The sequence below is a fragment of the Rhinichthys klamathensis genome, unplaced genomic scaffold, assembly GCF_029890125.1.
Source record: "Rhinichthys klamathensis goyatoka isolate OS25496 unplaced genomic scaffold, OSU_Roscu_1.1 h1tg000035l_1, whole genome shotgun sequence".
Lineage (NCBI taxonomy): Eukaryota > Metazoa > Chordata > Actinopteri > Cypriniformes > Leuciscidae > Rhinichthys > Rhinichthys klamathensis.
This window is the reverse complement of record NW_026606583.1, coordinates 6,828,502-6,840,649: the sequence shown is the minus strand read 5'-3', so window position 1 is coordinate 6,840,649 and position 12,148 is coordinate 6,828,502. Positions and strand designations below refer to the sequence as shown.

Genomic DNA, 12,148 nt, shown 5'->3' with positions numbered 1-12,148 from the left:
TAATTCAAGGGAGCTTTAATTAAGTTTGTCCACAAGCTGAGCTTTTACACACCACTAATAGCAGTGGGTGTTCACCCTCCAACCAATAACACACCAGGAGCGACTACAGCGCTGCCAGGACTCTGAGCCGAAACAAAGAGCTTCTGTATCTGAGAGAAGGAGCTGCATGCAGTCACACAGTCCTGTCATCGAACACACACACACTTACAATAGGCATCCGTCCATCCACTCCTACACACTCAGCATTACAATCAAAGCCTCAAACTTATGGAAAATGACAGGAATAAACTATATTAAAAATAAATTCTATTTGATATGAAAAGCACAATTTTTATTCACTCCTCTTCTTGCCCATTTATCCTTCAACTCAAATTTATTGGACCTATTATGGCCTTTTTCTTTTGTCTTGATTTAGTTTTTTGGGCTCTACTAGAATAGGTTTTCATTATTATTTCCCCATATTCTCCATTGTTGCAGCTCCTCTCTTGCCAGTCTGTCAGTAACACTCTGGGCTGCGTTTCCCAAAAACATCGTAAGCCTATAAGTTGATCGTAAAAACGATCATACGACTGATCTTAATATTATGGTCTGTTTCCCAAAAGCATCGTAACTTAAGTAGCACTTGAAAATCTTCGCAGAACTACGAGTGCTCTGGAGTAATCGTAAATCCCCAAGTGCATCGTAAGAAGACAGATTTATATGAGGTCACCTGCAGGACAACCGGCAGATTACACTTTTATCTAGATTTAACAGATTACACTGCAACGTAAGTATAATATAAGGTTTTGATTGTACTTTATTGTACACTTTGTTGTACTCGTGTTTTGTTAAATGAAATAATTAAAAAGGGAAGAAAAAATAGAAATACACATCTAAATTAAACGAATGAACAAAAAACAAAAAAATCATAAAATAAGTAATCTGGGAAATATGCTTTAAAGACCGGGCAAAATAGGGATGAATTCAAAAAAATCTGTCAATGACTTGGCATTTCTTGCGACCTCCTTCCCTGATCTTTGAACACGGTTGGAGATAGTTTGCAATGTGACAATGTCCTTCCAGATGTTTTGTTTTTCCTTATTTGTATGGTGTCCTTTAAATCTGTTAAAAATAAAATCTTTGTTTCCCTCTATCTCCTCTAAAAGGATATTAATTTTATCTTTTTGAAAGGTATCTTCTCTTGTTTTTTTGTTTTTGTTCAACCATTTTGTCAGCCTAGGTGCTTTATATCCATATAGACTTGTCTTGATTTCTAATCCACAACAAATGACGATTATTAGGTTAAACGTTCAGAATACGATTCCATATAAGGTTATAGAACGCTTTCTCGAATTGCGGCGGCGTTCGTAACCTTGCACGTAGAGAGCGCTCTTAAGATACATCGTTATCGGGAAACCCGGCCCTGTTTAGTTCCAGTCTCTTTGAAGCCCTTCCTTCTGAAAAGCACACTGTGCTCTGATTGGTCGACTGGGCCAGTGTGTTGTGATTGGTCAACCGCTTCGAGTGTGTTTGGGAAATGTCCCGCCCCTTACAATAACCATGAGTTTCAACACACTCCTAACTAACTCAACCAGGCTTTATTCTGCGTATGCCTTGAGTGGGAATTATTTAAATTAGGAATATTGTGACGTGTTCGTTATAAGTATAATAAGTAACTTTGCAACTACATGTCAACTAACTCTCATTACAGTATTAGTAGAGTAGAATAAGTTGACTTACTTGCAAAGCTACTTATAGTCAGTAGTAAGTCTGTTGGAGGAGCATCAACATAAAGTGTTAGCAGATATTTAGCAGACAGTCTACTATTACTCTAATGACTGCTAGTTTCAAAGTTACTTATAGTTAGTAGTACCTACAGACGTAATTGTTGACAATAAGATCAATAAAGTGCATTTAGAAAGTAGATAGGGTGAATTTTATGAATAGGGTAAATAGCCCATGACATTTTGTGTAAACCCTGGCGCATTTTATACGTTTTGGGGGTGAGCGTTCAATCAGAAAAAGAAAAAAAGAAAAAAGAGAAAAAAAAGAAGAAATGCAACCGCTCTCCTGCATCTTATAATGAGGGACAAACAGAACCAGATGTCTGAAGCAGTTGGTGATCTGGCAGCTTAAATATCAAAATATCTCTGAAATGTACAACAATAATAGTGAAATGTTAGTATGTGCATGTGTATCATGTATTGTGCTCTTCTATGAAATAATCGTTTAAAAACCATTTTCACAAAATTTTATGGCCTATATATTGCATATAACATGCAGAATATCAAAAGAAAAAACAACTCTGCTTTTAAACAAACAAACAAAAACGTTTTATACTAGCTTCATTCAATCTTTTTTTATCAACACTTGAATGTGGGTGTGTTACATAAAAAATAAATTTTGGAACAAAAAGCTGAGAAAATCGTGTTATTGTCAAAGACTACGTATGGATCGGATTCAGAACGATGATCAAAACACAAATATTGTAGATCGAGTCCATTTCATTTTGGTAATGTTTGGCAGTTTTTGTATTTAAGGCAGTGTTTATTAGTAGTTAGCATGAACTATAAAAAACCCATCTAAAACATTAATCATAGTTAACATTAATTTCAACATGTATTAAAAAAGTTACAGTAAAAACTTTAATATTGCTAAATATGTTTTACAATTTAAAGTAATTGTTTTCTATGTAAATATATATTGAAATGTAATTTATTCCTGTGATCAAAGATGAATTTTGAGCTTCATTTCTGCAGTCTTCAGCGTCACATGATCCTTCAGAAATCATTCTAATATGATGATTTGCTGCTCAAGAAACATTTCTTTATATTATCAATGTTGAAATCAGTTGGATTGCTTTACAAAAGAGTTAAAAAAAATCGATTAAGGTGGTCAGAAGAGGGAAAGATGTCACAGCAGCAGTAACTAGTTTTCTGAAATTTAATGGCAAGATAATGTAACACAAAGTATTGTGTTATAAATGTATGTTAAATAATAATATTAGTAAAAAATATATATATGAAAAAAGAAAAAATAGATTTACAATGTTAATAGCTATGGAAACTCAACATTACAATCTGTGAAAAGGGTCCATTGCAATTGATTTTTTTATTTTTTTATTTTTTGATGGCCAATAATCTGAATATTGGGGTTACTCTAATACTTCCACCCCGAGGTTGGCAAATATGATTAGTTTGAAAGTTCTGCAGTAATTTTTTTAAATGAACATGCAATGGGACTTTTCCTGATTATGACCCAAACACATGCACATGAACATGAGTCCAGCTGTAGGTTCTTATGCAGTGACATGGCAAAGGAAAGAAAAGACAATGTGTCAATGTGTGCATCTTAAGATGTTAGGCACCTACCATCACCGCAGCGATGTCCTCAGGGTTGTCGCCATCCAGGTCAAATTTGAAGGTGACCATCTTATCGTTATGCGTCTGTAGCTGACACTCAACCACCCGATCTACTTTATCAGACAGCTGTGGGGAACAACACACACATCATTGTCACGGAAAATACAAATGTGTCTGTGTGCATATTACCAGACATTCATGTTATTGATACAGCCAAGGTGGGTTTCTAGACGCCCCCAAACGTATTGCATATTTTGTCATCAATGAAAAGACTCATGCGGTACATTTACGGCAAGATAATAGTGTCAATGTTCAGTTCAGGTCAGTGTTGGTTCAATTCAGTTCAATAACTGTGTAAACAAGATTATTCAAATTATTTATGCATAATAGGATAAATAAAGAGAAAATTCTCTTTGTGCGTGTGCATTAGTCATGGTCTGAGCTAATTGTGTTTGACTGTGTGTTTATAGTTTATCTCTCTGGCCCTTTAAACACTAATCAATGCAAGCCCAAAGGGTTCCTCATGAAAAAAATGACTGAGGACATCCCGTACCCTCACAGAGAACGATCACACATGGACAACTGCTAAACATCTTAGTTAAATTCACATGCAATATCATTGCAAGTTATCACCATTTGCCTTGCTAACATTATTTATTGATCATCTGATGGTTTTACAGAAGTGCAGAAATGCACTGGCCAGTGGTTAGGAGTAATGGTTGACTGATATATCACAGATATTTAGCATTTTTTAATTACCAGAACTGGGCACTACTTTTTCTGCTTGGCTGATAACTGTCGGAAGGGGACTTTTATTTTGACAGCGCCAAGACCTTATATTATAATATCACAATAATATTAATTTCAAATTAATTAAACTTGTATAATATATAATTATAAGTTGTACACATTAAGTTATTATAATAAATGAATAATAAAAAGTTATTAGTGATAAAAAAGGCAAATGCTATACATTTGTATTTTGTATTTTTTACTATTTATTCAATTTAGTGAATTTAATGTCAAATTAATGTAAATATAATTGCAGCATTTATTGTCTTTACAAATTAAATAGTCAAAATTATATTATAATTATATTTTAAATAAATATTATATTTATATTATATATATATATATTCAAGAATTTATAACAAAATAAGTTATTAGTAATGCTATGCTTCCTCGTGTTCTTTTTCATAATTGGTTCATTTGGTAAATATAATGTCAAATAATATAAATATTATAGCAGCATTTACTACCTTTATAAATGAAATAGTCAAAATTATATTATAATTATAATATAATATTATTTTAAATGAATAATTGTTTTAATATATATATTTATAACTTTTTATTTTAAGTTATTATAACAAATTTACAATTTAATGTGGTAAATATAATTTCAAATATCTTTAAAATGAAATATTTAAAGATTATATTTATCTAGTTTTTATTGGCCACCCTGCTCTCTAAGATTTCGGCATTTGCATCGGCCACCAAAAAGCTCATAATTGGTACACCATTAGTTAGGAGTATGTATACGTGACCGGATGAAATGCTGATTTTTCCTCACCCCTGTAATCCGCAGGCGGGACCGCGTTCTCCGCCTAAACAGTTTCCCTGCTGTCCGTCGGGGCGCTGACTTGCTCCCCCTCTCTGATTGTCCCTCGTAGCCATCGCTCAAGCCTGAGGTCACATCTGAAGCATAACTGTGACATAATCAGGATAATTATATGACAGGATATGGACAAAACATTATATTTTGCATTCTATGACAGTCCGAACTGCAGGAAAATACGTGTGTATCATTATCAGCTATCATTACTTATGTTTGCTATTGCTCATACTGTAGTTCGGGTAAAGGGATTTAAAAAAACACCTTACAAGTATTAAACTTCTGTGTGTAACTCGCCCACCACCATTTGCTAAAACTAAGTTTGTTATGCTAACATTGCACAACCAAGTAAACTTATAAAAGTACAAAAGTGAACATCATGTTAAGTAAACGGGTGTTTGGAAGACCTGAAGTTAAACTGGGCCTAAAAAAACGGTTCAATAAGCACAGAATGAAGAAAACCACGGAGGAATTTCCCTCTCACACCATCTCAACACACTTTTTTGTTTAATATTAGGTTTTTTAAAGAAGACATGGTGCATTTCATGAGTGCTGTGTGTTCCCTCTTATTAGGTTTTACGAGTCTGAAGTAAGCAAACTTTTGTATGTCCTTCGTTTAGCCTTTGACCCACAGCTTGCATTGTGTCAGTAATGTCCAGCACAGAGGACCCTTGTGGAAAAGTGTGATCAATTGTATTGAATGTCCAATACGCTGATTTCACGCTGCCGCCATTTTGAAATCGAAAGCGAGGCTCCGGTGGGAAGAACCCCGGAAGTACAGATAAATAACAATGCCTTGGACTACCAACCTGAAGCTGCTGCCGCGATTTATACTATTGGATGTTAATATCCAATATAGGGTATGTATATAGTTCGTTCCTGCTTCTTTTTTTACGTTCTGAATTATATATAAAAAAAATGTTTTATTTATAAATTAATTTCACTGTATATAGTCTAAAGTATGAAAGAAATGTATGTAGAATAACTAATTTCTACATTAACACAACAATACGCCATCGCATTCGCGACTCTCCTATGATTAAAAGCGACACTTCCGGTTTTCTTCCCACCGGAGCCATTTCAAAATGGCGGCTGCGTGAAATCAGCGTATATTTTGTTTTCATATGACGTCACGCCACTGCGTTGCCATGGCGCAAAATGTAAAGGAGGGCAGGAAGTGATTTGCTGAAAAAGCACTATGGCGCTGTCCCAAATGGCGCACTTCATGCAGACTTTCGGTCTCGTGGACTTAAATTGCGCGTGCTCACCGAGTCTACGAGTCCGTAGGCCGTCCCATTTAGCATTTTAACGCTCTGAAGTGTGCTCAGCAGCGCCCCCTGTGTACCCTTGAAGCGGTCTTCCGCAAAGCCCGCATAGACGCAGGCTCCACGCACTTTAACTACCAAGGGATCCTTGCGAAAGGCCAATCAGACAACGGATGGGAGGAGATTTCGCTCACGGACAATTGTTAACATGGCTGAGAAGAAAATATTTAAGTGTAATTATCATTACGGTTTTTATGACAAGTTTATACAAACATTATGATCATTGACCAGTGGTTGATGTCTCAAACATAGGCTAATAATAGCGAGCTGAATAATACGATCGCATTATGATTCATTAAATAAATAGAACAGAATGTCAGGGCTTTACTGAGTCATATGTAAACACAACAACAATATAGGCAGCATATTTCCCCGAACCTGTAGCTCCTGTCCATAACAACAATCAGACCGTCTTCCTGTTTCCGGCGTGACGATCGAGTCTGTCCCAAAAATACCTCTCAATGCGCCCTCGCGCTAAGGGCCCTATAGGTCTGCACTACATGACGTCACCGAAGTGTGGACTCTGAGGAAGTCCACAAGTCCGGAGTGTGCCATTTGGGACAGGGCCTATAACAAACTCAAAATGCCTATGTTTTGCGTCGTTTATGGTTACTTAAATCGATCAAACCACGAGGAGTTTTTATCGTGTACCAAAAGTTGTTGTTCATAAGGGGGGGAAATGCAAGAAATTGACCGAAAAACTCCAGAAAAGCGGCTTGCAAACCTACGTCTGCGGTCGGGAGGAGCCGAATGGGAAAATGCCCGTGTGTGCAGCGATCACAACTTAAGAAGTGGCTGTGTTTGTGTAACGTGTCACGTTCCCGAACTTTGTAAAGTCAAAGTATGTCTGTAAGACGAGGTAGTTGCTGATTTCTACCGCCTCGATGGCATGAAAATCTTTCAATTCAGTTGAAAAATCGCTCCTCTTCATAACGTAAGGATCACGTCCAACATATGTTTGATTTTTTGTTTATATCTTTCTCTTGTAATAGCGTGTAAAGTAGTACAGTACGAACTTTCCTCCATCTCATCCATTGCGCTCTTCACTGCCTGCCCTCCATCTGAATTTCGCGCGTCATCATAATCACGTGACTGGAACCCAGCTATTGTCATGTACTTCAAAACATGTAGTTTTCACTGCACTGTTTCCTGGAAATCCAATATAACGGCTACAGAGAAAGAACTAGACAGACGTAGTATTTGAATTGGCTTTATCTTTGCCGAGTTTGGCCTGTTGGGACGTGGAGTCCATTCTGAGCTTGTTTCTATGAGCTAATTGTGTCTCTCAGGTCTTTTACCAACACAAGCCTCCGTTTAATCCAAACACTGGGCTTCCTACGAGGCCCACAAAACCGCTTATAGCCAGCCTACTGCTTGGCAGACTCTGGCTCTTTTGAAAGATCTCCGCCTGCTGAGAAACGTGAAGTTCTTATGAGTGGAAAACTATGTTGTAATGGCAGGCATTTGCTAGGGACGGCATCCAAGAGCCCTGTGGTGTATAAACAGTATCCTATAGGACGTGGAGCATGTGCACTGTTACGAAAGATGGACTCCATATGAAAACATGGACCCTACTGAGCACAAAGCCATCAGTACATCTGGCACTAAAGTAAAACACAAACCTCGAAGTTCTGTGTGTCTTATGGGTGTTTTTAATATGGCACAGATGCTATTGAAGAGCTGAGGGATCAAGAAAGCAGGTTTTTACCTGTCCACAGGTGAGGAGAAAGGGCTAGGAGGTCCTCTCTCTGTTTTAGTCGACACGGCAATGCTCTGAGAGGAGATTAAGGGACACATGAAGTACTTAACAATGAACATCAAAGAAGCAAGTACATTATGACTTCCTAAATTGCGTAAATTGAGTTTAAATGGGTCTCCTACGTTTAACTCGTCATTAACTGAGGCCAATTTTGTCATTATAAACTCACTGAGGGGAAACGGAGAGCTGGGATTGGTGGAGTGGTGATGGGCGTGGCCTCTGTGGGCGTGGCCTGTGGAGAGCAGCTGATGTTGACATTTGAAGCCTCGGGACCATCCTGTAAACCAGAGGGGCTGAGATCTCCATCAGTCTCGCAGTCAGCTGGGGAAACACAGAACCAGACAGTCTGGTAAAACCTCACTCAGGGCTCACACTTGTGATCCTCGGCGCTCAAAACAGACCAAAGACAATTAGCTTTTTTATGCAATGAAAGTACTATATTTTATTTCAAAATATTTATTCTTTAATAATTTGTATTTTGAGGGGATTTCATGCTAGTAGACAATATTCACCTCTAAATGCACTATTTATTTCGATATAAAATAATATAAAAAATATCGAAAACAACATGGCAAAACGTCGGCGCCTAACTCACGGCAGTGCTATTTTAGTATCACTGATTTTGAATTCATTAAAAAAAGACTATAAATATGTCTGTATAGAATTTTGTTCATTTTATTTTCAGTTTTTACGGAGCCCTGCACATGACATGCGGACAAAAATATATATATATATCGTGGCTACGAATTAAGAATTCTTCTCTAGTTTTAGTAAATAGTGGCCATGTTTTATTAATTTGTTTCCTCGTTTTAAGGAAATCGTGGGCACGATATAATAATTCGTTCTGTTATTTTACTAAATCAAGCACACAATTTAATAATTTGTTCCCCTAAATTTTTTTTACAGCATGTCATGTCCGGGGTTATTTTAGTCAAACCAAATGAAAATGAGAAATTCTAATTTTGGTTAGTTTTAGTAATTTTACTGTGTTTTTGTCTTTTTTTTTGTTTGTTTGTTTTAGTTTAGTTTTTTACTCGGCCACACTTTTGTTTATTGTTCTCACTATTAACTAACTATTAACTACTACTTTTACCTCAATAAACTCCTAATTATTGTTTATTAATAGTTAGTAAGGTAGTTGTTAAGTGATTAAGGGATGTAGAATATGGTCAAGCAGAATGATGACCATAAATATGAATGTGCTTTGTGCTTTTATTTTAGTTTTAGTAATTCAATACAACAAGTTAAACTCCAAAAGTGTGTCAAACTGCATAAGTTGCTAACTGTACCCGAGCCCCTCGCCCTCCCCGATAAGCATACACACACTGGCTATTAAAAAGAGTTTGTTTGTGGAGTCAGTTGACTGTGCCATGCTGTTCTCAGGTCTCGGAGAGCTGCTGCTCTTAACACGCCGTGAAAGAAACATTGAGGAAAATATAGGGCACTGCACAGTGTAGTTTATGTGAGGCTTACTGGACGTCTTGAACCTGTGCAGGGGAGCGAAAAGACATCTAAAATAGAGGTTTATCAATGTGGGGTTTTTAATGGCCAATAATGAACCAAAAATATATCCATCTGACTGATGTATCGGCCTATTAGTACTCTGTAATCACATAAACATGATGAAACAGAGATCTAGTGCTTACAGGTTGTTGAGGAGCAGCTTGTATGGTGGATGTGGAAGTGTTGATCGGCCTCCGGTTCCTCTGGCTCTGGTGGGAAGCTCCCGATAATCCCAGAATCTGATGAGCCACTGACAGGTTCAGGGATTCCAGGAGTGGGCGGGGCCTGCACAGGAAAGGGGGCGGGGTTTTCGGACATTTGAATGGTGGGTTTGGGCGATGACAGCTCAGGCTCTTCCTCAATAATCTCCTCCTTCTTCTTCTTCTTCTGCTGCTCCTCTGCTAGCCGGCGATGTTTTTCCCGCTGGCGCTTGATGGCCGTCACACGGTCTCGCATGGCCTTGGCCACCAGCTTGTAGTCCACCTCGCATACAAACCCCAGAATCACCTGGGAAAGACAGGATTTATTAGGAAGTGCAAAACTTTTTGAAAAATAATGTGTATACGATCCACCCTAAATAGTGTTGACAATTACTAATGTCACATATATTTAGGATGGATAGTATGCACATTGAGACACCGGCATGGTTTAAATCAAATTCAACTATACGTTCCACAGGTGATCAATCACAGTACAATTAAAACAGTTGTTTTGTATTACAAGTTTTCTGAAATGTTGTTTAAAAATGCAAATGTCGATTATCTAATTAAATATGCACTCGTTTGCATACATTTCCAGAGCAGAAATCTGAAAATTGGATAAAGCCAGGTTCAAAATTCTTGTTTCATTTTGATGACAGATTAAAGGTTTTTATAAAGAGGATTTTGGATCTATCTTTTATTTGACAAACATCAACTGAAATAAAATGATATATTAACAAACCATTCTCTAAAAGCTTTCGGAATAAAGATGGGAATAAAAATGTAAAGTTTGGTGTGTGTGAAGCTGCTGGAGTGGAGATTTCTGACTGAAAACGAACTTTATTGTAATTGAATTTTACAGACACAACTATATAAAGTGTAATAAAATAAACATTTAAATATGTATTTTGGATGTTTTATCTCACTAGACTGAAAAAAAAACAATACTTTTGCCTGTAGCACCTGCCGATCTAAAGCTAAATTTTGCTTGGCATAAAGTTGATGAAAATGGCTCCGCAATGGACATCTCAATAACCTTTCAGCCAACTTTGGAACAGTGTGTTTCCACTGAAATAAAGTTGGCTAATGTTGCTCTGAAGTCTCTATCACCACATCAGCTAGTCAAATTACATGACAACCCTCCGTCGATGTGATTTGACGATAAATTTGTTCTTGATGAAAAGCAGACCTGATGAGTGATAAAAGAAGGATTGTGACCGCCCAGCCTAATAAAGCGTCTGGACAAGAGAAAGGCTCCAGTTTCACAACACGGTCTTGAAGCGGTTCTATCACCGGTCACGTGACCCTCTTCCTCCTTTGGCCCCGCTCTCACATTTCCACGCCGATGATTAAAAAGTTCTGCCCTTGAAACTGTTATGCAACACACAGCAGGGTTACAACACACAGGCCTCGTCTTTAAGCTGAAGGGAATGGCGAGGGTCATGTCCCACTATGTCAAGAAAAAGCCTGCCAGTAGATACAGGTGTGTTTGAAACGTTGTGCTCTATGAGGGTCAAGAGTTCAGTGGCGGCCCCACATTACTGACACAGGAAGAGTAAAGCAATCCACACTGAATGAGGACAGATTGTTGGAAATTACCAACAATGTGAAGGTCAGTTCTGGAAAGTCAAAACAGATAATGAAAGACACTGAAGCAGGTTGGACCAAACCTGTAGAAATGATAAGTGAATAAGTAAAAAAAAAAAATGTAAGTGGGCTCTCAACCCCTCCCTCAATTACATGTTGCACACGGAAAAGTACAAAAAAATGTATTCATAAAATAAATAAATATAAAAATAAATGAATCCGTACATAGACAAATACTAAAATACATGAAAAAATAAATGAAAAATAAATGAAGTTTGAAAGAATACAAAACAGAAATTAATAAATGATATAAAAATACATTTAGGATTAAATGAAATTTAAAATGAATTATATTTGTTTTATGCAGTCATTTCCTCTTTTAGTTATTTTCTTAATATTGCATCTATCTATCTATCTATTTATCTATCTATCTATCTATCTATCTATCTATCTATCTATCTATCTATCTATCTATCTATCTATCTATCTATCTACCTACCTATATATCTGTCTGTCTGTCTGTCTATCTATCTATCTATCTATCTATCTATCTATCTATCTATCTATCTATCTATCTATCTATCTATCTATCTATCTATCTATCTATCTATCTATCGATATATCTGTCTGTCTGTCTGTCTATCTATCTATCTATCTATCTACCTATATATCTATCTGTCTATCTATCTATCTATCTATCTATCTATCTATCTATCTATCTATCTATCTATCTGTCTGTCTGTCTGTCTGTCTGTCTGTCTATCTATCTATCTATCTATCTATCTATCTATCTATCTATCTATCTATCTATCTGTCTG

General features: G+C 36.8%; 1 protein-coding gene across 1 annotated transcript in view; it reads right to left on the bottom strand.

Moving 5' to 3' along the window:
* Positions 1 to 12,148, bottom strand: part of wnk4a (WNK lysine deficient protein kinase 4a) — a 73,896-nt gene that overhangs the window by 19,791 nt on the left and 41,957 nt on the right. Inside the window, exons 8-12 of the mRNA XM_056246048.1 lie at positions 9,687 to 10,050; positions 8,210 to 8,361; positions 7,990 to 8,054; positions 4,915 to 5,050; positions 3,351 to 3,467 (exon numbers count right to left, since the gene is read on the bottom strand). Of these exons, the coding sequence (XP_056102023.1) occupies positions 3,351 to 3,467; positions 4,915 to 5,050; positions 7,990 to 8,054; positions 8,210 to 8,361; positions 9,687 to 10,050 (834 nt within the window). The remainder of the gene's footprint in view (positions 1 to 3,350; positions 3,468 to 4,914; positions 5,051 to 7,989; positions 8,055 to 8,209; positions 8,362 to 9,686; positions 10,051 to 12,148) is intronic.